This window comes from Thunnus maccoyii, chromosome 3 (assembly GCF_910596095.1).
Source record: "Thunnus maccoyii chromosome 3, fThuMac1.1, whole genome shotgun sequence".
Classification (NCBI taxonomy): domain Eukaryota; kingdom Metazoa; phylum Chordata; class Actinopteri; order Scombriformes; family Scombridae; genus Thunnus; species Thunnus maccoyii.
Window position 1 is genome coordinate 33617333 of NC_056535.1, and position 26788 is coordinate 33644120.

General features: G+C 36.9%; 1 protein-coding gene across 1 annotated transcript in view; it reads left to right on the forward strand.

Moving 5' to 3' along the window:
* Positions 1-26788, forward strand: part of LOC121894142 (butyrophilin-like protein 1) — a 93869-nt gene that overhangs the window by 34131 nt on the left and 32950 nt on the right. Inside the window, exons 5-6 of the mRNA XM_042406525.1 lie at positions 10292-10315; positions 26293-26493. Coding sequence (XP_042262459.1) covers positions 10292-10315; positions 26293-26493 — 225 coding nt within the window. The remainder of the gene's footprint in view (positions 1-10291; positions 10316-26292; positions 26494-26788) is intronic.

Genomic DNA, 26788 nt, shown 5'->3' on the forward strand with positions numbered 1-26788 from the left:
AAAACTCTTAAAATCTCATTTTTATTTAACTGCATTTAATTAGAGCTTTTTTTGTTTGCTGTTGCTCATTTACTTATTCTTAACATATTTTCATGGTCTGTTACCTTTGTTTCCATTTCTTATTGCCTTGTAACTGTTCGAAAAGTTATATATAAATAAAGTTTATTATTATTTTTATATAAAAAATCTATGCTAATATCCTGATGATTAGCACAGATCAATGTTTAATATCAGCTCCATAACACAGTGATGTGATGATTAATTCAGTCCTATAATAGACCTACTCAGAGCTGTTGTTAGTTTGGGAGCAGATGAGCAGGGCGGCGTCTACTTCCTGCCGTTATTTCTGATAAACTGCGTATCAAACATGACTGACAGCTGCAACACATCATCTATTGTGTAACTTTGGATGCTGATACCTCTGATGAAATGTAAAATCTGAGTGTGTCCGCTGCCTGAGGGTCTCTGGGAGTTTTGTTGATAGTTTTTTATTGCATTGACCAAAGTAACACAATGAACCAGAGAGAGTTCTTTGCTCACCCTTCCTCCGTCCTCATGCGCTCAGAGCTTCCTCTTTCAAATGTCAAATTCAAAGGGTTAATTGTTGTGATTCAGAGAAAGTATATAAAGTAATGTCTATGATAATATTCAGAACATGTTCATTTCTCTCTGGTTAGTTTCTTCAGTCAGGTTTATTTTAGGGAGCAGCTTGTTTGTGTGTTTAGTGTGGAGACAAATCATATCTGTAGATCAGAGATGAGAAATGTGTTCGATCAGGAAGCAGATTCAATGTAAATGTTTTAATTCAGAAATCTAATTGCCTGAAGTCAATTTTTACTTATATATGAGTAAACATATATTCAAATAACGACAAAGACAAAAGTTATTCATCATGTTTGATCTTTATTTCAGTAAATGAAACAGAACAAGGACACAGAGTGTCATAGATGTGAAGCAACAAACATTTTTCATATTGAAAATAGTCTGATCCATCCTCTAAATGACACTAAACACTAAATTCTTTTGATACATGTTTAGACTCATTTCTTCCACTTCAAGCTTCCTGATTTCCCTCTTTAATGTTTCTTGTTCTCCAGATTATTTATTTCATGCTTTGTTTCCATAGTTGTTACCAAATGGCTCCACAGTGTTTAGATAGAAAGAAGTTTTGACAGTTTGATGCATTTCAGATGTGACTTCAGGCTTCAGGCAGGTGTTTTCTGTCTGTGTAGTTCAGAGGTTCGTCCTTACTGTCTTTTTATTGACTTCATAGTGATCATGATGAATTATGGTGAATTAAGTTTGACTTTGTTTAGTTCAGTTTTCCTCTTCGATCTGCAGCGCTCTCTCTGGCTTCTCTTTCTTTCTCTCACTCATTTTTTCAAGCAGCTGTAATATTTATTTGTGTGTTGGATGGACAGACAGAGATAGTCTGATGACGTAGTCAGTGATGAAGATCATCATCATTTTGGAAAAACAGTTAAAAGACTTAAATGTTATTATTTATTAATGTGTGATGTTCTCCTGAGGTTATGCTGATAAATAAGGACTAGTAAAATGAAATATAAAAGATGAAAACAAATAGAGAAATAATAAATATCATTTATAATAATATATAATAACAATAATACATGAATTATAAATATATTTACGAAGTAAAATATTCACAAGTGCAGATATATAATGTTCAGGGCAGAGCGAAGGATTTGTTGAAGACAATGTTCCAGACGACAAGAAACAAGAAAAGTTTCTTGTTACAACATAAGTTGATATGTTGCTATGACAACAAACTTCCATATGTCTGTCTTAACCTGATTATTCTGCATGTAAACATACTGATTAATACATGTTTTTGTCCCCCAGAGACAGATGTCATCAAAGTGATCGTGGATGAAGGAAGTGACGTAATTTTACCCTGTTCACTCAGCAGCAAGGAGAGCATTGTGTCACAGCTGTTTGACTGGAAGAAAGATGGTCAGAAGGAGGTGTTCCGGTATGATTCAGGCATTGAAACAATATCTGAGCAGTTCAAAGAACGAGTCTCACATTTTGAAGATGAACTGAAGTCAGGAAACGCCTCCATAATCATCAGAAATACGAAGGTGGCTGACAGTGGAGACTACACCTGTAATTTTCCACAACTTCAGCCAACACAAATATTCCACATTAAGCTTCATGTTGGTGAGTGCTTTTATAAAACGCTTATTTACTGATGTGACTGGTTTAAGAGTCTCAGATGGACTCAAGTCAAATAGTCAGAAAACACATCTGGCAGGGCCTCGTCCCCACAGCGCTGCAACCATGTATGGAGAGATTCCCTCTTTATCAAACATGATGGATATTTGAGACACATTGCAGTTTGTGTCACTGCGTCCAATAAATTTTGTAACTTTCTTAAACCTATTAAGTACATCCAGCTTCATGCAGTGATTGTCCAGGTGTGTGGAGATAAGAAAGAGAAACTTCTCTCTCAAACTCCTGATTTTAACAGCATGGATGTCTTGAAGGGGAGACTGTATGAAAATGTGAGCTGTTATCACCATTTAAATGATTATCACGTCTCGCCCCTCTCTATAACGCCAGGCTTTACACTCAGTTCAGAGCAGCTATAAACACTTTTACCTTTAGATGACACGTTGTAAGACCTACAGTAGTTCATTTCAAGTGAACTCCAGCCTTAACCCATCTGGGACTGACACAAAGCAGTCGTGTCTGTGAATGTGCGGCCAGTTTAAACCAGGATGTTTGTGAAATCTGAGACTGTGGTTTCTTTTTTTCCTCCAATCAGTTCTGTTCAATAAACAAGCAGCAAAGCTCTGTTTTTCCCAGTATTAGTCTACCTGTCTGCCATGTTGATGATATCATACAAACCTTCTAACATAACTATGTTTTCTTTTTCCTTTTAGGTGGTATCTTAAAAGACAGAACAGCTGAAAACATCACAGGTGAGTCCTGATTATGATGACGTCACTAGTCTGTACATTTAACATAAAAGTCCTGTTTTACTGTTATTTGAAAAATTGTGCCGATATATTAACTGGAACATTTCTGTTAATTTTTATTAGTAAACTTAAGATTTTTTACGATGTCTGTAGTTCAGAACAAATATGCTGGACAAAGATGTTCTCTGGAGACAAAGGTCACAATGTTGTTCACAAACATGAGGAAAAAATCCAAAGCAGCCTGAATCTTGAGTATAATAATAAAAAGCCTTTAACATCACATGACTGACACCAAAGTGTTTCAGCTGGAAGCTTCATCAGGGTGTTGAAATAAAATACAAACACAGTCACAAATGAACACAAACATGCAGCAGTCCGCAAACTCCAAAGCCTTAAAGACTCTTAACATACGTAAGTTGTATAAATGTCTGAACTTTCTTATTTTATATATTTCATTTACTCCTTGTATGATTTATTTAGCCTTTAACATCTGGAATATGTCTTTGATTTTTTTTTTTCTTATCGCACTTATAGTGTTTTACAATAAAAAGCTCAGGTTAGCATTCAGAAAGTTTACATGAGACAAATTACATATCACATGTAAGTGATAACATAAAGACACCAGAATCTTTTAGATCTGTGCAAATTTAGATTTATTGTTTTAGAAAGTTCATGAAATTTAATTTTTACAATTTCATAATTTGAGATAAAGTATTTATAGTATTTAATGTGCATCAGTCACATGAGGATAATACTCAATACTTAAATAAGTTATCTGTGCTGATATCAATCCAGTATATCAGATCAGTGCATCTAGAATGATACATTAACATTACATTATTGTCCTAAGCTAGTATATATGGATGGATGGATAGTGAGAGGTGTTTCTCATATTTTGTCCACCCTTATTGATATAAAATGCTCACCTTACTTGTTGCAAAAATAAAACACTTTCCAGTGAAATCTTCCATAAGATTTTCTTGGCTGCCAAGAATTAATTTCAACTAATATAATGATCAGTTTTTCATTCGGCAGCATGATTAAATATATTTTGTCTCTGACACAAGTAAGACCTGATGACACAAAGGGTGCACACACACTTTAAGACCCTTCTCAACATGGTTTTTATAGCACCACTTCTTGGCTGTATTTGTGCTTCTGTCATGATATCAGTGTTTCCAGCAGTGAATAGTTATAAAATGTTTGTAAAAAATTTACACGTCCTGTCAAACAATGACACTCATATACAAATAGAGAAAGAAAAAAAAATACCAATGTTACATTTGTGATATTGTAATTGTCTTGTTATAGCTGTTGTTCTACATATTATGTTCACAGGTGCAGCTCGAAAGCCGTCCGTCACAATACTTAAAGAAACAAAGGACGGGCTGCTGCTGCAGTGTGAAGTTCAAGGTGCTTCTCCAAAACCTGAGGTAGAGTGGACGGACAGTGATGGAATCAAACTTCCTGCTGAGAAGACACAGGATTCTGGAAGCGACGGCCGCTATGACATCATCCTCCAAACTACTGTGAACAAATCTGGCTACTTCCGCTGTGTAGCCACACAGAAGGAAATCAGCCATACGACTTATGTTGAGACATATGTTTCTTTCAAAGGTGAGTTTTTTCAAGTCATATTTTATTCTTTAAATAACTTAAAGTGTTCATGTATTATTATTTTTCAGACATTTTTTAAATCTGTTCAGACTGAAGACAAAGTTTAAAACTGTGCAAATTGGGATGAAAACACATTTGTGTAACTGTTTCAAAACTGAGTGAAAAATTCACACTTATACTGAAGCTCTGTCACTTCACTTCATTAATCAATAGTGATAAGAGGATCAATGAGAGGATCTGGAGTAAAATACTCATTCTGAGATCAGTCTGAACAGTTACCAGTAACACCCAGACTGCAAAAACACTCCAACAGTCAAATTCACAGCAATTAACTGAGTCAAATATTGACTTTGTTCACTCTGAATGCATCATTATTAATTTTCTTTATGTGGGATGTGATTGTACATTAATGATCATACATGACTACTACATGTGCTGTACATGATACACAGTTACATACTGATTATTATATTTATGACTTTTGTGAAGAGTTTCAGAGAAAAAGTTGGAGGACAGAAAGTTTGATCATTGAGAAGTGAAGTGCAACATGTTTAGTAGTGAAACACATTTGAAACACACATCTCCTGGTTAGCAAATCACACGTCTCATTTGATACGTACACACATGCTTATTGATTCTCAGAAGCTGATGATTGAATAATTACGTATCAAATTTTGTTCTGAATGTCAGAGTTACTCACATACAGAAAATAACCACATGTTGATACCCAATAATATTCCTAAATCTGAGCCCCTTTTTTCTACAGTTGATGCTTTATTGCAAGTTGAGATGACGACACAGAACAAAAACTTCAGTGTAGATCCACCAGCTGCTTGAACTGTGTCTGTTTTCAGTCAGTCATGTTAAGATTAGTTTCCTGTAGTCGGCTGCTGCAGCTGTTTGTAAGTTCAGACTTGATGTGACCAGTTATAATAGAACTGGTTCCAGTAGAGATTTATTCATCACTGAAGTTAAACCACAAAAACAAGTTCATATGAAATATTTACACGTAATGACACAACTAGCTTGCTACAGAATGGACAATATAGTACAAGATGTAATAAATAACAGTCAAAATATTTATCTGACAACAATGTAAACTGTTGTAGTTTAGAGTTACAGTATACAGGCTCCACTTGTTGTCAGACTGTGAAGAGTGATAATAATAATAAACTGAATCATCATCATCACAGATTCTAACCAGCTCTGTTCCAGTTCAATATGTCTGAATGTTAAAGACATCAGTGTGATTTACGTTAAATATTGTTAATAAATAAATTACTCATTAATGTTCATTAGTTGTGTAATTTTCCTCACATTTTAAATTGCATAAATAAATATTATTCACACACACAACAAAGAAATACACAAACTGTATCTTACAAAATATTAACAGCTAAGTTTTCTATCACTTGGCCTCCTGAAGCTTATTTTTAGCCACACTGGCGTCGTGGCTCTTGGAAGGCAGTGCTGATTGGTCCATCTCTTTGTCCAAACTGAAATATCTCAAAAACTATTGGATGGATTTATTCATGTCCCGTCAGGATGAATCATAATACATTTGATGATTTTCAGTTTTCATTTATCACCAACATCAGGTCAGAATTTAATTAGTCAAATAATTTGGTTCAAGCAAAAATACCTGAAAAACTAATGACTTTCCCATCAGCTTCAGCTGTTAAGCACTGATTAGCAAATGCTAACATGCTAACATGTCAACCTGATAAACATGAGCATGTTAGCGTTGTCATTTTTAGCATTTAGCCTAGCTCTTAGACTCTTTGGCTGTGTCTGAAATCACTTCCTCATTCACTCATTCAATATTCCCCTTACATCCATAAATATTAATAAACTGAGATTTCACTCATCATCATCATTTAGCTTCATCACTGACAGCTGTAGAGTCTCACAGAAGTAATTTTCACATTTATAAAATGTGGAGCTTTGTGTTGTGAGTTTGTAACATAAAGTAGTGAACGTGTCATGGACTCTACTTTTTTATTCCATGGAGGGAATTTAAATGGAAAAAAATACAGATTAATATATAAAATATAATTAAAAATGGATTAATGTACAAACTCAGACACTGAAATAAAATGGTGGACAGTCAGTATAGTGCACTACATAGTAAACATGAAGTGATGTCAGAAACAGCCTTCGTCTTGTTTTCAGTTTGATTATAAGTTGTGATGCTGAAATGATTTGTGTGTTTACATTGTTGATGACTTTCTGATTGCAGCTACAGATGTTTACTGGTAAATAAATAACACAGTAATATGGACTTTACCAGTAAAGATATTCATTATGTTTTAAAGTTGCAGCCTATTGTTGGGACGGGCAGTAGTGCGTTTGGTTATTAGCAATAATTCATAATTACCATAGATAATTATAAATTATAAAAATAAGATATTGTTAACCTTAATCAATAATTCGGGCACCAACTGTTGGATCTGTGAGGAACACAGTTGATTATTTGCAATAATCATCAATTATCAAGGATAATTAACTAATTATGACAATTAATAAAATTATTAATATGAACTAACAAATACGGGGCACCACCCAGAAACCGGGACCAATAACCAAACAAGGTAGTCTCATAAATGGGAGTTCACCTAGAATGTTAATATCTGAGAGATATCAACATTCCAGGGTGAACAAAGAAGGGTTGAATTCGAGCTCTGACTCCTTCAATCAGCCACTTTTCACAATATTACACACAATAATGACAGAAGAACTTCTCTTTAAAGATATAACAGTGTTTATTAAACTTAGCAAAATTAACAAAGTTAACAAATGCTTCATTCAATAAACAACTATTCTAAAATCTAATTCTACCAAACAAAACACAAACAGCTATGTACAGGGTTGGACACATGCAGGGGAATGCATGTGTGTACGTGTGTGTGTGTGCGCGCGCGCGAGCGTGCGTGTGTGTGTGTGCGCGTGTGCGACAAGATGGCAACGGGGCCTGATGTGATGAGGTCGTCCGTCTGTGACGTGGACGTGACTATGGGAGGAAGTCATGTCGCACGAGAACCGGATGGCAGAAATGTGGTGGTGTCTTGGTTAGACAGAAGCAAGACGGCGCCGTCTAGTGGTCGGCGTCTCGCACTCACCCACTTCTGTGAAAAACACACGTCTGATGGCAGATAAGGAAAGACAAAGCAAAGATTTGTCCGATGTTATCCGACCATCAGATGTGCCAAAGAAAAATGCCGGTGCGTGTATGTTTTGGTCAGAAGAGAGAGGGAAGAAGGAGAGAAAGCGATCGTGAGAGGAAGAGAAGCGGTTCCTTTGTCCACAGACAGCGTGTGTACGGACGGCAGTCTGTAACGCACGTTGTCTGGTTTCTGACCGACAAAGCAACTTACTTCCTCACTCACAATGGCACAAACACAGCAGTAGTCCCGAGCAGGACAAACACAAAACAGTTTAGCGTGGTGAACACAACTAAACAGGCAGCAAACTTAAAATACTCCTGAGAGTAAAGCAGGAAAAATGGACGTGGCAGTCCGTCAACAACACAACAAAACAACAGCAATAAATGCTAAACAACAGCAACTGTTGCTGATAGGAACACACAACTAACACTGCCTCTGCCCAGACTTATGCCTCTTACTTGGTGGCTTCAGAAAGCGAGCAGGGTGTGTGTGTAGTCCGTCTTTATGTCCGGCTTAGTCCTTCGCTCAGATGCAGACGGTGGCCGTTCTCGCACGGTTGGCGAAAAGCACAGCAGCTGGCTCTCAGCAGGCGTGGCGGAAAGAACAGCAGAGTCGACTCGGTGAAGAAGTTTCTTCCTTCTCGAGGGAATTTGAGGACACTGGTTGCAGCAGCGGTCTCTCTTGGATCCGGGAATGTGTTCGGGTGAACACGGGTGAAGTCTCATCTCGTCCGGCGAAGGGAGTCTTCGATGAGGGGAAAACACGTGCGTGGGGTACCCCCTTTAGTCAAGCTGACTCAGGAGCGTCTCCGCCAATGAGACTGTATGTTGACTGTTCCCTGATGAGGTGTGAAAATCGCAAAGCATCCTTGGAAATGGAGTTTGCAATGGACTCCCATTGTCTGTAAGCAGCATTTTGGCGCTATTCCTTTGTCTGGGGAATAACAAAGGAACAAAGCACCTCGTGGTCAGGCCTCAAAGGTTACCTGTAGGCATTCTCTGTGTGACCTCATGGTTTGAGGCCCAACACTATTACAGTTAATCACTAGTCTGAAACTAATAAGTTAATAAGAAGTTAGTAAATATTTCACACACAAACCCAGTAAAAGACAAACAGCTGATGCAACTCAGTCCTGAAGACAAACATCAAAACACCACATGTGGTGATTTACAGATTTAAATTATTCAACTCGTCACAAATACAAAAAGGTTATGAAACTGAAGAATGAATGTACCACAAGTGAACTAAAACAGACTGACGCTCACTAAGGAGCTTTAATTTAATACAAAAAGGTTTTGGGTTTAAAATAGTAAAACTTTATTGACAAACATGTTTATGATAATGTGACTTCCTGACGCTTCATTCACTGCTTGTGGAACAGCTGGATGTTGGTTCATTACAAGCAGAACTAACTTCAAATCCAGCATCACGTTGTGATTATTAAAGTGAAGATTAATATGAAAACAACAGGGAACCTTTCTACATTCTGTCTTTTACATCTGAGTAGAATCATCCTCCTCTGTCTGGACCTGAAACCAGGAGTTCACAAATGTTCACGTCTCACATTCACCAACATTTGACTAGTTATTTATACATGTATGTGTAATTATTAAGTGAAGATTTATGCATCACTGTATTGAAATGAGTTACACCACATAAACTAGTTCCATACAGTAGAGCTTGTTGTTAGAAATATTAACACCCACTAAATACCAGCTGTAAGTGTTGTGTATCCGACTGAACCAACCAACAGAAAACACAATATATGACCTGCTTAGAGTGAGTAGATAACAGGTCATTATTTGACCTGACACTGGTTAAACTGGAGTAATAGTGGGTGAACTCCACTTGTTAAACTATGATGAGCGATAACATGAATCACTCAACATCACAGATTTTAACTCGCTGACTAAAAATGCTGGAAATTAATGTGATTCACTTAAAGTTAAACTACATTTAAAAAAGATACGACAATAATAACATTAAACTAAATGACTCAGTTATTTATGTTATATAGTATCATCTGCAGCTCAAAGTGATTTACAATAAAATAAATTAATGCACCAAGTGCTTCACATGAAAAGGACATAAAAACATGTAAAAAACATTAATGTAACATAAAATGGAAAATAAAACCTACTTGATAACATTAATAAAAATGAGATCAAATAAAGTGAAAGTACAATACATAGAATGTGTACTTCAGTGGTGATAATTTGAGACTTAATAAGTGAAAACATGTGAACACAATCTGTAAATCAGCACCTCGGTCTCTGAAGCTTTAAGCAAACAGAACCTCCCTTTTCCCAACAGACACAGACTCACCAGCGGTCTTGATTATCAGAAATAAAACCTCTTTCAGTTGATCCCAGAACGTCTTCCTACAGGTTGAACCTCACTGTGGCTCTTATCTGTGTCGGCTGCAACCCAAAGCTGCTCCAGAAAGAAACCTCCCTTAGTGGTGCTGTGAGGATTAAATCTGCTAACAAAGTGTTACCAGTCTGTCATGTTGATATCACACAAGAATAATTATGTTTTCCGTTTTCCTTTTGGGTGGCATCTTAAAAGACACAACAGCTGAAAACAACCCTGGTGAGTCCTGATTTTAATGACTGATCTCTACATCTGCATGTATGTGCTGCAAGTCTGAATATTATTCAGAAAAATGTTTACATCAGTAAACCTCACTGTGTTAAACTGACTGGATCATTCTACTTTGTGTAAGGTCAGACTAATATTCATCACTTACAAGTGACATATACCTACATGTTTTTATCTTTGTTCAGAGGTAAAGTGGTACATAGTTCCAGAGGGTTATAAAAGGTTATTGTTACTATTTTATAACACAAGTGCCTACAAATGGTATTTAATGTGCATATGACAGGTTGAATTGTCTGTGCAATAACCAATAATACTTTAATAACTTATCTAAACTGGTATCAATCCAGTATATACTGGATCAGTGTGTCTCTTGATACTTTGACACAGATAAATGCATCAATCTAAACTGTCCATCACAATGAAAACCAACTTATATAAACTCAATCACTTTATTAAGTTCACCTCACTAAAACTAATGAAGTCTGATGAGTTTTGTAATGAATTCCACTTTCATGAAGGTTTTGATATTCAGGTTTTTGTTGTAACTGTTTTAAGAAAGATGTTGATTCAATGCAGGCTGTGTTTTATAATATTGTTTATAATATTTAATCTACCGTCACTCACATAAAATGCTGCTCTTATATAAATAAATACACTCCAGTGAAATGTTTCATCAGCGTCTGTTGGTTGCAAAATAAGAATTACAATAAATTTGATGGTCAATTTTCCGTTCAGCAGCATGATCAAATATTTCTCTCTGACACAATGAAGAGCTGATAATATAAGAGGTTTATGTACCTTTGACAAACATGTTTAATATTTGATAACAAATATTTATATGTAGCATCATCTGATATTTCACTCTCACTAAAACTATTCTAAACTAAAACATTCCTTAATAATAATAATAATAATAATAATAATAATAATAAAATCATGTAATATCTGCTGAACCTTTACAAAGAATCAGCAGTTTAGTTTATCATCAGTTTATCATTTGGCTGCTTGAATCTTATTTTCATAAGTTGTGTTACAGATCGTGATGCTGCAATAACTTCCATGTTTACATTGTTGATGGTTGATTCTGATTGGACGCTGCAACAGATGTTTAGGAACTTTGACCATGTTTAACATCCAACATGATAACAGTACATAAATAACAGAAAACCACAAAGAGCAAAATATGTTTCCTTTAACTAGAAACTGAAGTCAAACTAAAAACTAGAAGCAAACTCTAAATATATCCAATGATAGATCCTGGTAATAATATGATACCATGAAGACACATATAGGCTTTGGAACTGCAGTGATTATTGTAAAATGTCAACTTGAAATGAATAAATCTTCTCTTCAGTCATTGTGCTGCAGTGAGAATACTAGACATGACAAACATGTTTGTAGAAATGTAGCTTCAAAACACTTTCTTCATTCATTACAACTGACTGTTGGTTGATTACAAGCAGAACTTATTTATTATCATGTTTCTAATTCAACCAATAATAGATGTTGTGTAAGCATGAGGCTGCAGCAGAGAACCACAAAATGCTGCTGTGAGCTTTTGTTGGTTAAAAAGAGAGAATTTTATGGGTCTGTATTATTAGCAAATGTGTGTGGAGAGTAAAACTGTATCTCAGTATACATGTGAACTAAAATATGTGAATGTGTCCAGAAATCTCTAAATATTTATCAGGTATGAACATGTGAAAAAGAATCTGAAAGTATTTAGTCACAAACTGAATGTAAATTACTTTTTATTAATGAGTTAAAGTGTATTTAGCTTCAACAGACTCCTGCTGCATAATACCAGACTGTATCACTCTGCTGTCATTGTGCTTCAGTAGCTGTAGAGTCGACTCACCACCAGGCAGAAGCATCTGTTGATTTAAATCTTGACATTACTGGACAGTAGTTGTTGCAGTTTAGCTGCAGCAGTGTAAGTCTATGTTAGCTAGCTAGTGCTACTTAATGTCTCAGTGAAACATAAACCTCTGTTCAGCTGGTTGGATAATATCTTGTTTTACCAAAGTTTATCAATACTAGTGATGACAACAACTATCATAAAGTGAAGATGTTAATCCAGAGTCCATCATAGACTTGTACTTGTGATCCTCGGCTCAGGATGTAGAAAACCTGGACTCTGGACAGATTTCCACACACATGTGCAGATCTCAGGTACGGCAGGAGTGTAGCAAAAGTCACCTGTAAAAAGCCTAAAGTGGAGCGACAGGACAGTGATTGAAACATCCTTCCTACTGAGGATCAACACGTCTCAGAAACAGGAGGATGCTACAACAACATGACCCTCCTCACTACTGGGACCAAAACCAACCTCTGAGCTGTGTAGCCCAGCAGGAGGAAACTGCTCATAAGATCGATGCTAATATCACTGTGTCTGCTGAGAGTCATCTCACTGCTGCTTTAATCTGTCAATCATTTTAGATTTTAGGAGCATGCACACCTTTAGTTGTTCTCTTTGTGTAGGTTATGATGTCTGTACATGATTTACAGTTACATTCTGAGTCTTACATTAACTTCTTTTTATCTGTTTCAGGGTTCCCGATTGGATGGGTTGTTGGTTCAATTCTCGGTACTCTTTGTGTAGTTAGTGTTGTTCTTGCTGTGCTCATATGGAAGGGTTACATCACACTACATCGTAATACAGGTAAGTTTAAATAAAATATTGTATCAATATAATCATAATGAAGCTTCTTTATAAATATCTCATGTTTATTGTTTTAACATTTGTTTTTATCTTTCCGTTGGCACCCATAAAAAAATCCACCAAGTCTACATTCATCTATTATTGATTAAATTAAAAATAAATATAGCAAATATATGAGTCTATTTTTAGTTTTTGATTCATACAGAGTTATGAATATCATCAGATCTATTGAATCAGTTCATACATTTTAAATGGAGGGCTTGAATTTTACATTTCAAGACATTTAATCATCTAAGTAATACTTTATTTTATTTTTTATTATAACACAATAAGGGGAACACACAAACAACAAACAAACAGTAACACATTATAACAAGATAATTATGTCTTACATGTGTTTTAATTCAAACATATCAGTCAGATTGACTCAATACAGTTCATGTGAATATTAACTGGAGAACTTGTGGGATTTTCTTTCATAAAATTTTGTTTTCTCTCCTGCAGACAGACGTGCTGCCGCTCCACATAATCAACATGAGAATGTCAAGCTTGAAACAGCTGGCTGCTGAAGTGTGTTTGTGTTGTTGTATCTTGATTTTTGTGAGGATCAGTTTGAGTTTTAGACCAAAGAGTGAAGACATTTTTGGAGCAGTTTGGGCATTTTGACCAGTTCTCATTTATCCAAAGAGTTGTTTTTAAGTTGAGGTCTGGTTTTAGGTTTAAAGTTAGAAATAGACGACTGTATAAACCTGTTAACTGAAAGATTAAACTTCCTGTCTGACTGCAGCAGGACCAGGAGGAGGCAGTGTAGCAACAACATGATATCAAATATAAAAGACTAAAATACTCCAAACAGAGAACAGAACAGTTTCAGCTGCAAGAACTATAAACTTGTTTTAAGGTCACAAACATTTTGTTGGAATAATTAACGAAAAACAAAAACTGGCACTAAAGGATAGATGTAAAAATATCTAAAATGAACCTTTAAATGTCCAAAAATGTCGTCATAGAATTTAATTTGGACATTTACAGATTTTCAACGTTCTGTCTGGTGATGAGATTAAGTGACAGTTATATTAACTATATGTGTTTAATACTCTGATGGAATATAGTTCCACTCTCATGCAGCTTTAGCAGAAAACGCCGACTGAGAGCAGATTCAGTCATTTCCTCTCTGATTCTTTGCTCTGTTGTGTTTTTATTGTTTTATTTTAATATTTATTTCTCAGTTTTATTCAGGCTCTGTTGTTCATGTACAATAGATTGATCTCATTCATAAAATAGTTTAATGTCAAGCTGAAATACAACTATAAAACCATCCACTGGACTGTTGATGAGAACATTATAGTTCATAGATAAATGACATGAACCTGCATAGAAACACAATCAAACTACCTGAGACAGTTTTTAGTCATTTTGGGCTTTAAAAATAAAATAAGTGAAGTTAAAAATAAAAAAATGTGATAATGAGGCAGCAAAGCAGGATAATTAAACAATCATTGAAAATAAAACAATAAAAGAAACAACAGAATTAAAATGGGCCAAGTTAAAAGGACCAAACTAGGAGAAGGTCTTGTGATGAAAATGAGTTTTTAGGGATTTTAAAGATCATATTGATTTATGTTCTGATTTTTAAGGGTCTCAGATCAATAAAAGTTCAGTCATCCTGGACAATCAGCTGACTTGATGGAAACAACCAGGAGACTCCTGACTGAGGATTTCAGGCTGCAACTCAGAAGAGATTAAAATGTTTATAATGTCACTTGTAGCTTGACTATTATAACATTATTAAGAAATATCAATGAATAATGAGAACTGTTAAATTCAGGATCGACTACATTTTATCTGTGATCCTCAGCTGAAATAAACAACCATCATAGTCACTCGGACTTTAAAAGATAAAGTTGAGATGTGGTCTGGTTTGATCCCTGCTGCTCCTGTCATCATGTCAAAGTGTCTTTGAGCAAAACACTGAACCCCAAATTACTGCTGATGTTTAGACTAGCAGCCTGCATGGTAGCTCACTGCCATCAGTGTGTTTGTGAGTGTTGATGTGTGACTGAGAGGAACATTTTGGTAAAATTACAATATAAATGCAGTTGATTTAGCAAATATTATCATACTGCTTGTAGCTCTTAAAGATCCTCACTGACTTGGTCATGAAGAAAAATATAAGACTTCACTGAGCTAAAGCCTGCTGTTATGCTTTGAATAAATGTGAATGTTTTGTAGCTAAAATTAAATAAAATGTGACTTTTTTATTTTAAACAATCATGTGTTCTTTGTATTTTTTGATGTGCTCAGTCAGAATCAGTCAGGTACAGTTTCATACTGAACTATAAACTGTTGACTGTGATATTTGAATTGTGCTGAAAGTTCATCTATGTTCATGTTAACTGATGATGCACTTGCAGGGTATCATGTAATTTCCAGCAGTACTTTATCATTTCTATTCAAACATTTGAATAAAACATGAAAAATATTGAACTGTATGTTGTGACTGTTTTGAATGTTTCTGTCTGATAAGAGAAAGAAAAGTGATGATACTGTATTGGCTGGATTTTTACACACAACATCTGATTTTGATGAAGACTTTGAGGATAAAAACACTCTGAATGAAACTATGAAGCAGATACAAAGTATTTAAAACTGCTTCTAACTAACAGACAGTTGACCAGCCTGATAAATGATGAATATAGCTGAAAATTTATTGTGTTGGTAGATGTTTTTTTTATTCCTGACAGTGTAGAAAACTTTAACACAGACATTTTATGCATTTATTAGATAGTGATTAGTGATAGAACCTGTGTTGTCTGTGGTTTAAGGTCGGCATCTTAACCCCTTAAACGTGAAGTCAGGTGTCTTTTCTCTCTGTGTGAACGGATCCTGCAGTTTTGTGGTCTTACCTGCTTTTGGCGGCAAGTTGCTGGATGTCTTTTCTCTGATCAACAGGACACTTTCCCCTCCAACTTATTACACTTTACTTAAAGCATAGGTTCACAAATGTCTTACATTTCTTGTCTTAAAACAATATCGATCAATATCAATGACCAATATGACTGCAGATGTTTTATGTAAAGCACTTTGAATCGCCTTGTTTAAAGGTGTTATACAAAGAAATGTGCCTTGTTTTGGGGATTTGAAGGCAGATAATCTCTGTTTTTTATGTAAACTGTTCATAGCTGATAATCAGTGCCAATATTCAGTTGACTCTAAATTTCCAAAAAGGAAAGTGAGGATTTATTTGTTTTGTCCTCTGAAACGTCATCATGTGACTGCAGTGACACGTACTTTGACCTTTACAAGAATAACTTTGCCAAGAAGTCTAATCACAGAAGATTTGTTTTTACTCCTACATTTAATAATAAGTTTTGTTCAACCTTCTTATATACAGTATAAAAAAGTAAAAGTGAGCAGGTAAAGACATTTATACCATGGATGAACTTGTTCTACAAAGCCAAAACATGCAGCTGACAAGAAATACCCCATTTTACTGCTAAATCACTTTCGTTCTCTGTCAAATGGAGTTAATTTGTAGAAATGATCCTGTTATGCTGAAGAAAACATACTGAAAAGGTTTTGTTTGTTGTGTGTTATGACGAGTACAGATTTCTGCAATCACAGTAAAAGAGGAGGTGAAGGCTACGGTTGGATTTGAGGACCTGTAGCTGTTTTACAGCACTACACTACACATTAAATGTTAGTGTGAGCACTGATCAGTATTTTCATGTATAATTTGTTCTGTTCTTCTGCAGAATTCTAGAGTCACAGTAGTTAATATACAACAGGGGTCACCAATTAAGTTATTAACCATTAACCATGGGCCAGATTTTTTCAGCACTGTTTTTCGGGGGATGACGCTGTACAGACATGGTGAAAACATGTTTTTGCATGTTTTTGTTTGTATAAAACAGTTTTATGGTTGTATCTGAGGGCAGATGTCATAATTCTTATTAGTAATCCACAATCAATAAACAGTGGCCTGATTCATTTATGGTTGAAGCTAAACTACTGTTATTGACAAATCTGTTCTGGTCAGATAAAACACGTTATGTTATGTACCTGTTGTGATAAGAAGTAACTAGAGTTTAACCTGTGGAGGTGCTGTTAAGTTAGTTACCTGCTGAATGACATGCAATAATGAGGTAGGATAATCATTCAGTAAACATCAGAGATGCTAGGTTTGATTCTTTTTACTATGAATCACTCACTGAGTCAGTCACTCAAAGCCTGGTGAATCCACCACCGGTGAACAAACACTCGTCTAATGATTACAGCCTACAACTCAGCCCTGACTAGTACAAATGAAATGTTTCTCTTGGAGAATGTTGGTGATTTGAATAGAAGTGTTTGATGGTTCAATATTTAAATTAATAGGCTAATTTAATGTTTGCATTGGGACATTAATTTAAGCTTGACACGCCCCCTCAACCATCCTGCTGCCTGACGGAGGTTTAACAGCGGCTGTCACAGCTGTCAATCATTATGTAACAATGATGTAAATGACAGAAACCATTTTTGGGACAAATGTATGTGATGTGTACTTTGATTTTTTACTTTGGCTCATGCCCCATCCACTAACATGGAGGGGGCAGGACTTATGACCTATACTGCAGCCAGCCACCAGGGGGTGGTCGAGATGTTTTGGGGAGCTGTCATGACGTCCATCTTTTATACAATCAATGATTGCAACGTGATTCGTCTTACAACCTTTTGAAAAGAGGCTGAAATAGATGCACCATTACTGGAGTCCAGCTCCAAGTTGGTGACGTATTCCCGCCACAAGGTGGTGCCATTGGGCATGGCAAAGCTGAAATGTGAGTACAATACTGAAGCGCATGAGTTGAAATTCTAGATAATAGAAACAAACTTCCCTGCTATCTTAGGAGGAGATTCCTGCACACAAATGGGACTAATAAGAAGACTCTACAAGTTGGACAGGGAAGAGGAAACAGACATCCTGAGGGAATACAGAGATGTGTTCACAGGGTTGAGGTGTGGACCTGGACAGAATCACATTCAGATTGATCCAGCAGGAGCTCCAGTTATTTACCCACCCAGAAAAGTGTGTTTAGCACCGAAAGATAAAATCATAAGTGAACTGTAAAGGGTGAAGAAACTTGGTTGAAAAACAGACAGAACCCATTGACTGGGTTAACAGCTTGGTCAGTGTCCAAAAGCCAAACAAAAAACAAGAATCTGCATTAATCCCCAAGACATCAACAAAGCCACAAAGAGGGAACATTATCACCTGCAGACAGTAGAGGAGGATGTGGCAGAGATACCAAATGCAAAGTTCGTTTCTGTATTGGACACAAACCATTCTGGCAAATACAACTAGATGAGGACAGTTCTAAGTTATGTACCTTTAACACACCATTCAGTAGGGCACCGCCTTTCAGTGACAAAGCTGCACTGATGCAAACAGCTGCACTTTGGTGTCTCATCAGCTCTGGAGGTTTTCCAGAAATACATTGCTCAGAGACTGAAGGACTTGGGAGGAGTTGTGAATGTCATTGATGGACATTCAGATGTGGGTGCAGATAAGGAACAACGAGACAAAAGGCAGAGACAGCTTCTTGACAGAATAAGGAACATCAATCTCCAGTTGAACAAAGACAAACACAAGATTGGAATAACAGAGATTAAATATATTGGACACATTCTGAGTTCAGAGGTCCTGAAACCAGACCAAGAAAAGGTCAAAGCAGTAATGGACATGCCACGACCACATGACAAAGCTGCACTGATGAGGTTCCTCAGCATGGTGCGGTACCTCTCATAGTTCATCCTGAACCTGCCTGATGTGAGTTCACCACTCAGAAAGCTTTTGGAGGGAGATGTTGTGTGACAGCAGGAAGCAGCAGCAACACAGCTTTGAACAACTGAAGAAACTGGTGAGCAATGCCCCAAGGCTCAAGTTTTCCATTTTATTATATATTTGATTTTCGTTTTCTCTTACTACTCAGACATATTTTTAACCTCACTTAAAACTAGTAGGCTATGATTTTGTAGTTTATGACTTTAATATATTCTAAAACAGATGATTTGTTCTCATGAATTATTTATTTCCATGCATGTATTTATTGTTTTTTAATATGCTATTTATGAGTATTTATTGTTTGATTAGTTTATATATTGCACTACTGAATACTGTTGTCTTTGCATCCTCCAGTCAACTGAATCTAGAGGGTGAAGATTATAAACACTGAATATGCAGCCTGTCAGATGTGAGTAAATGTTGCTTTGTCTCACAGATCAGAGGACAAATAAATGTAGATCTGCTCCTCAGGTTTTTGTCTGGATTGTGGATGATAGTCACTAATTCCTGCACATTAAATCATTGTGCTTATATATAATAAATGAGACGGCAGTGATAATAGGTTGTTGTTTTACAGGGAGGACTCTAATCCACACTGCTTCCTACAGGTGTTCTTGTTGATCAGATGAGATAAAAATCTAAATATTTATCATAGAAAAGGTTATAAATTAATTACTTGTGTTAACTGACTTCTGATTATGGACTGTTATGTGATAATTCCTCATGTGATGTTATTTTAACCTCTATTCTCAACAATGTGGCGCCCTCTACTGTCTAACAATGAAACTTTCTCTATTCAGTGAAACCTGAAATATAATGGCTCATGTTAAATACATTCACACTTTCTTATTAACCTTTAACTATTCAGGGTAGACTAGAGAACCACTGCTCTGTCTCTCAGTAACACTCATTCACACAGTCTGATCTGCTGGTCTCTGGAGCTGTTGGGGGTTCAGAGTCTTGCTCAAGAGCACTTCAGTAATGAGAGAAGAACGATGTGATGTTCTGGCTGTGAATGGCTCAGATCTGAGTTATTCACTACTATTGGAACTGATTTTAGGGATCAACTGTTAGACCTTCAGAAGAACTAAAACACCTTTTTAAAAGTATTCAACTCTTTTCAACTGTTCAACTTGTGAAGACTCATAATAATCACAAGGAATAAAATGAAAACACCATGATGTGTGTGACTTTTTAACTGTAGCTTTTAAATGTTTAATTCCTTCTTGCTGAACCTTGTATTGAAGAGAAAGAATGAAAGTCATGAGGCAGTTTCTGGTCTTTTCTTTTTATAAAACATATTGTGAAAGACTCTAAGCTCTAAGATATTAAAGTTTGAAGATCTGCAGCTCCATCAGCACGTTTAAAACCAAATTAAACAGCCTGTTAAAAGCTACTCAGCTCTGTAACCACTGACTCTACATTTGATCTCATGTTCTTCTCATGAACACAAATAATTTTGCTTTTAATTTGTCAAGCATACATTTGTCCTTTTAATTGACATTGTGTGTGTGTGTGTGTGTGTGTGCTGTCTGTGTTTTTTGCATCGTACTGTTTGTTATTGTGCTGTTATATGTTTTAATTGTGATCTGCTGAAGAGGCTGCACATGAATATTAGCTGTAAACTAACTCTGGGACAGAACATCAAATGGTAACATTTATGTTTAACACTGTACATGGTCCCTTACAAATAAAATAAATAAGTAAAATATAAACAGTAGGCCTAATCTTGTATTTCCCTCATCACCTAATGTTAAACACGTACATTTTAAGATTCCTACTGAGATTTATGCTCACAATGAATTATTGCACATGTTAATATGTGGAAAAGGTTTATTAAATAACACAAGCACTATTACAGGACAAACATTTGAAATTACAAGAAATTATTACAAGTTCTGAAGCAAAACATTAACCAGAACTGGACACAAACCAGCTTCAGTCTAGTGAAGGTTTAGTGAGTAGAGTGGGAGGGTTTAAGACGCTGCGTTGCAGCTGTTGTTGGACTTTTAGTGGAGCTCAGCACCAGCCTGGTGCTACAGTGTCACTAACACTGTTGTGGCTGGATTTTAAGATTATTGTCATGCAACATCTGTTTTTGATAAAAGCTTTTTGAGGACAAGAAACACTCTGGATGAACTATGTTGTGGTGGCTAGGCTAATGAAGCCAAGTGCAGAACACCGAGGCAGGAGGCAGAGAGTAAAGTTGAAAGATAGTTTATTGCTGAGTTGGTAGCTGGGAGACTGAGGATGAGAATTGGGCATAAAACTGGACCGAGCAGGACAGAAGGGATGCTGAGGGGAGCCAGGCAGAGTGGTATCCAGAGAGCAGGGAATTGTGCTGAGCCGATGAGGAAGTCAGGCGGAGGTAAACTGTGGAGACAGAGAAGCAGGTGTTAGATAAATGCAGATACTGCAGTAACTAGACTCAAAGGGCTAGAAGTGTCAAAGAGCAGAGAAGCACAAGACATGAAACACTGGTTTGAACTGGTGTTGTTGTGGTTCATGTTCAACATCTTAACCCCTAAACCACAGAGGTAGCCCAGCTTTTATTCTCTTATTGGATCTCTGGCACTCAGGACAACATGAGGAGACTTTTTAGACTCAATGAGACGATGATTATGAATAAAACATGTTTATTTATGTTGCCTGTCATTAGGAAAAATAATTTCACACATGACTGTAAATACAATATTTCAGGCAGATCATCAGGCATTCTTTTCTTTTTTTCTTCTTTTTTTGTGCATAAATCCAGCTCCATAAAAAAAAGGTTTTCCAGTTTGGTGCTTAAGAAGTGGACTGGCCTGCTCAGAGTACTGACCTCAACCCCGTCCAACACCTTTGGGATGAACTGAAACACTGATTGTGAACTCGACCTTATCACCAACATCAGTATTGACCTCACTGATGCTCTTGTGGCTGAATGGGAGCAAATCCCTGCAGCCAGGTTCCATCATCTGCTGGAAAGACTGAAACCAGAAGAGAAGAGGCTGTTATAGCAGCAGATGAAGGTGTCAGAATGAGATAATAATCATATAACGGTCTGATGTGTGAGCGTCCACATACATTTGGCCACATAGTGAGTGTAACCAGGACTTAATCATTAAATTCTAGGTCTGTCCTGCTGACAATAATCTAGATAAAGATCCAACAGTTGAGAAAGTCCAACAGTTGAACACATGAGCATCAAGCTGTGTGTCTTTCTGTCTCTTTGTCCCCTTTTTTTGTAGAAACGAGGCTCCTCAGCTCTGGACTGTCTGTCGTCTCAGCACTTCCCTCTTCTTCATCTCTTCTTCCTCCTCCTATCGTTTTTCCTGAGACTATCTGGAGGTTTGGTTCATGGCTCCTGTCTGTGCTTCACCCAGCTGACTCTGATTCAGACTTGCATTGTGTCTGTGATTAACTGCAGCATCCTTTCTCAGCACCTCTTGTCTCTTGGTTCGCGGCTGCATTTGTGTTTAAATTTGAACCACAGATTTATAATCAAAGACGAACTCTTCAAAATCTCACAGTTGTGCAGAATAGAAAAATATGAAGGCCTGCAGTGTTTTATTTGGACAAAGTTAGAGACTGTTTGTTATTTATCAGAGAGGGTGTCGTGATTCTGTTATTGACTCTAGAGACTCTTGTTAGTCTGTCTTTCACTTCCTTGGTTGCCATTATCCTCCAGATGCCCTCAGACTTTTTCTGTTTTGTGAATATTGGACTGTCTGGGAGAGGGCTTATTTTGAGTTGGACTTTTTGAAGGATTATCTGATATATATGGTTTCTGCTCATTGATATGCTGGGTTGTATTAGGTGTATTGTGTTTTCTGTTGTGTGTTCCTTCACTCCTCCTGTGTTCATGTGTTCCTCCTCTCACCTGCCCCGCATTACCCTCATCAGTCCTGCTCCCTGTGTTTCCCTCAGCCTATCAGCTCCCAGCCTGCCCTTGTGTCCAGTCACCTGATCCCCATTTGCTCATTAGTTCAGTTTGTATTTTAGCCCTGGTTTTCTGTTCAGTCTCTGTTGGATCCTCTGTTTCGTTCTGGTTTGTTCTGTTCAGTCTGATCTGCTCCTGTCAGTCTTGTCCTGTTTGCACGAACATTTAATAAAGAGCCTGAAGTCTCTGTATTTGGGTTCATTCCTGTTACTCTACCCGACAGAGGAGATGGCTGGGGTGTGACTAGCCTACGTTTTTTTTAATCTTGACCCTCCTTGGTAAAACACGTATTTTGAAAAGAAAAAACGTAGGCCTATTTAAAATAAATAGAAAATTAAAGTTGTCTGTCCCTCCCCAATGCTTAAAAAATATTTGATGTGCCTCCCCCGTTTATAGAACTTTTACTTCCTGTCGCCCTGGCTCTGTGTTTCTTTTTGTTTCTTACACAGTTACAGATTAAATGTGTAAAATAAAGTAGGGAATGGTATAAAAAGAAGTAATGACGTCAGTGCTGTTGCCGCTTCCGGAAGCTGCGAAACCGAAAGTATTTTTCGGGTGAGACTGTTATTCTGTCTCGAGTAGTAAAGGCTTCGTCAAGCGATGTTAAAATGATGTTTAATCTTCAGACGCCGATAACTATGAAGCTTCTTCTTCTCGTGTTTCCTCTCATCTGGTTTGAAGTAACGTTTGGTGTCAGAAGCGGTAAGAAAACTATTTAGACTGATGATCAAACTGAATTATAAAGTTATTGAAGCGCGTTGCTTTCACGAAAGAAGGAAACTGAGTTCTTGTCTCGTAATTATAACTTCCTCATTTTAAAACTACTTATACTGACTCATAATTAGGAGAAAACAGGTGTTACACCGTATTCTGTAACCCACAGATCATGTGACCAGGTTTGCTTGTTTTTATCTTTTACTTTATTTCATGCTTCGTTTCGATAATTGTTACTAAATGGCTCCACAGTGTTTCGACAGAAAGACGTTTTGACAGTTTAACACCTTCTCCTAACATACAGCGAACAAGCGAACTCTAGCGGACGCAGCGCGAAACATGATCCAGTTAAACCAGGAGCGATGTCGCAGCGCTGTCGGTCATGTTTGATACGCAGTTTATCAGAAATAACGGCAGGAAGTAGACGCCGCCCTGCACGTCTGCTCCCAAATTAACATCAGCTCTGAGTAGGTCTATTGTAGGTCCATATATACTACGAGCGAAGCGATGTCGCAGCGCTGAGTGTGTGTGTGGAGGACCGGACGGAGCGGAGGAACAGAGCCGCTGCTCGGCGACAGAGCACCGGGGAGCTCTGGAGGAGAGAGCCGGGGGCAGAACCGGAGTTTCTGGAGGAATAAAACCCGGAACAACACTCAGCGCTGCGACATCGCTCGTCGGATAATTTTCCGCGCTGCGTCCACTAGAGTTCGCTCACTGTATGTTAGGAAGAGGTTATGCTTCTTTTATGATCATTTATTAGTGTCTAATTACACACACACCCACAGTGTTTAGATAGAAAGAAGTTTTGACAGCTTGATGCGTTTCAGATGCGACTTCAGGCTTCAGGTCAGAGATGCCTGCGTGGTTGATGTACTTGTTATGCTGCTTTTATCATCACTATGTGTCTAATAATTACGCACACACACACACACACACACACACACACAAAGAGAAAGAGAGACTCGGTGGAGACAATAAACTAAAGATCTTTACATACAGTTTATTGTCCAGACCGGATCCTTAAAAGTCGAGACGGGGGACTGAGAGTCGAGTCTGAGATCATAAACGTCTCGAGTAGCTACATTCCTGATGTATAATATAATATATGTAATATCTGTGCTGACATCCTGATGATTAGCACAGATCAATGTTAAATATCAGCCCCATAACACACGTGATGTGATGTGATGACAGCGTCTCTCTGATTAATTAAGTCCTATAATAGACCTACTCAGAGCTGATGTTAGTTTGGGAGCAGATGTGCAGGGCGGCGTCTACTTCCTGCCGTTATTTCTGATAAACTGCGTATCAAACATGACTGACAGCTGCAACACATCATCTATTGTGTAACTTTGGATGCTGATATTTCTGATGAAATATAAAATCTGAGTGTGTCTGCTGCCTGAGGGTCTCTGGGAGTTTTGTTGAGAGTTTTTTATTGTGTTGGTCAAAGTAACACAATGAACCAGAACCTCTTTCAAATGTCAAATTCAAAGGGTTAATTGTTGTGATTCAGAGAAAGTATATAAAGTAATGTCTATGATAATATTCAGAACATGTTCATTTCTCTCTGGTTAGTTTCTTCAGTCAGGTTTATTTTAGGGAGCAGCTTGTTTGTGTGTTTAGTGTGGAGACAAATCGTATCTGTAGATCAGAGATGAGAAATGTGTTCGATCAGGAAGCAGATTCAACCTTAATGGTTTTATTCAGAAATCTAATTGCCTGAAGTCAATTTTTACTTATATACAAGTAATCATATTTATATACACATTGTTTTATTTATTAGCGGTTATCAAATAACGACAAAGATTAAAGTTAATCATCATGTTTAATCTTTATTTAAATAAATGAAACAGAACAAGGACACAGAGTGTCATAGATGTGAAGCAACAAACATTTTTCATATTGAAAATAGTCTGATCCATCCTCTAAATGACACTAAACACTAAATTCTTTTGATCAGCTCAGTTTCTTTCAAATAATGGAATCGACTCTCTAACCTGATGGTAAATACATGTTTAGACTCATTTCTTCCACTTCAAGCTTCCTGATTTCCCTCTTTAATGTTTCTTGTTCTCCAGATTATTTATTTCATGCTTTGTTTCGATAGTTGTTACCAAATGGCTCCACAGTGTTTAGATAGAAAGAAGTTTTGACAGTTTGATGCATTTCAGATGTGACTTCAGGCTTCAGGCAGGTGTTTTCTGTCTGTGTAGTTCAGAGGTTCGTCCTTACTGTCTTTTTATTGACTTCATAGTGATCATGATGAATTATGGTGAATTAAGTTTGACTTTGTTTAGTTCAGTTTTCCTCTTCGATCTGCAGCGCTCTCTCTGGCTTCTCTTTCTTTCTCTCACTCATTTTTTCAACCAGCTGTAATATTTATTTGTGTGTTGGATGGACAGACAGAGATAGTCTGATGACGTAGTCAGTGATGAAGATCATCATCATTTTGGAAAAACAGTTAAAAGACTTAAATGTTATTATTTATTAATGAGTGTGATGTTCTCCTGAGGTTATGCTGATAAATAAGGACTAGTAAAATGAAATATAAAAGATGAAAACAAATAGAGAAATAATAAATATCACTTATAATAATATATAATAACAATAATACATAAATTACAAACACATGTACAGAGTAAAATATTCATAAGTGCAGATATATAATGTTCAGGGCAGAGCAAAGGATTTGTTGAAGACAATGTTCCAGACGACAAGAAACAAGAAAAGTTTCTTGTTATAACATAAGTTGATATGTTGCTATGACAACAAACTTCCATATGTCTGTCTTAACCTGATTATTCTGCATGTAAACATACTGATTAATACATGTTTTTGTCCTCCAGAGCCAAATGTCATCAACATGACTGTGGATGAAGGAAGTGATGTCATTTTACCCTGTTCACTCAGCAGCAAGGAGAGCATTGAGTTTACAAGGTTTGACTGGAAGAAAGATGATCAGAAGGAGGTGTTCGTGTATGATTCAGGACCTCATACCAATATCGGCCATGCACGTCAAGATGAGCAGTTTAAAGAACGAGTCTCACATTTTGATGATAAACTGAAGTCAGGAAACGCCTCCATAATCATCAGAAATACGAAGGTGGCTGACAGTGGAAACTACACCTGTGACTTTCCACAACTTCAGCCAAGACAAATATCCCACATTAAGCTTCTTGTTGTTGGTGAGTGTTTTTATAAGATGTTTATTTACTGATGTGACTGGTTTAAGAGTCTCAGATGGACTCAAGTCAAATAGTCAGAAAACACATCTGGCAGGGCCTCGTCCCCACAGCGCTGCAACCATGTATGGAGAGATTCCCTCTTTATCAAACATGATGG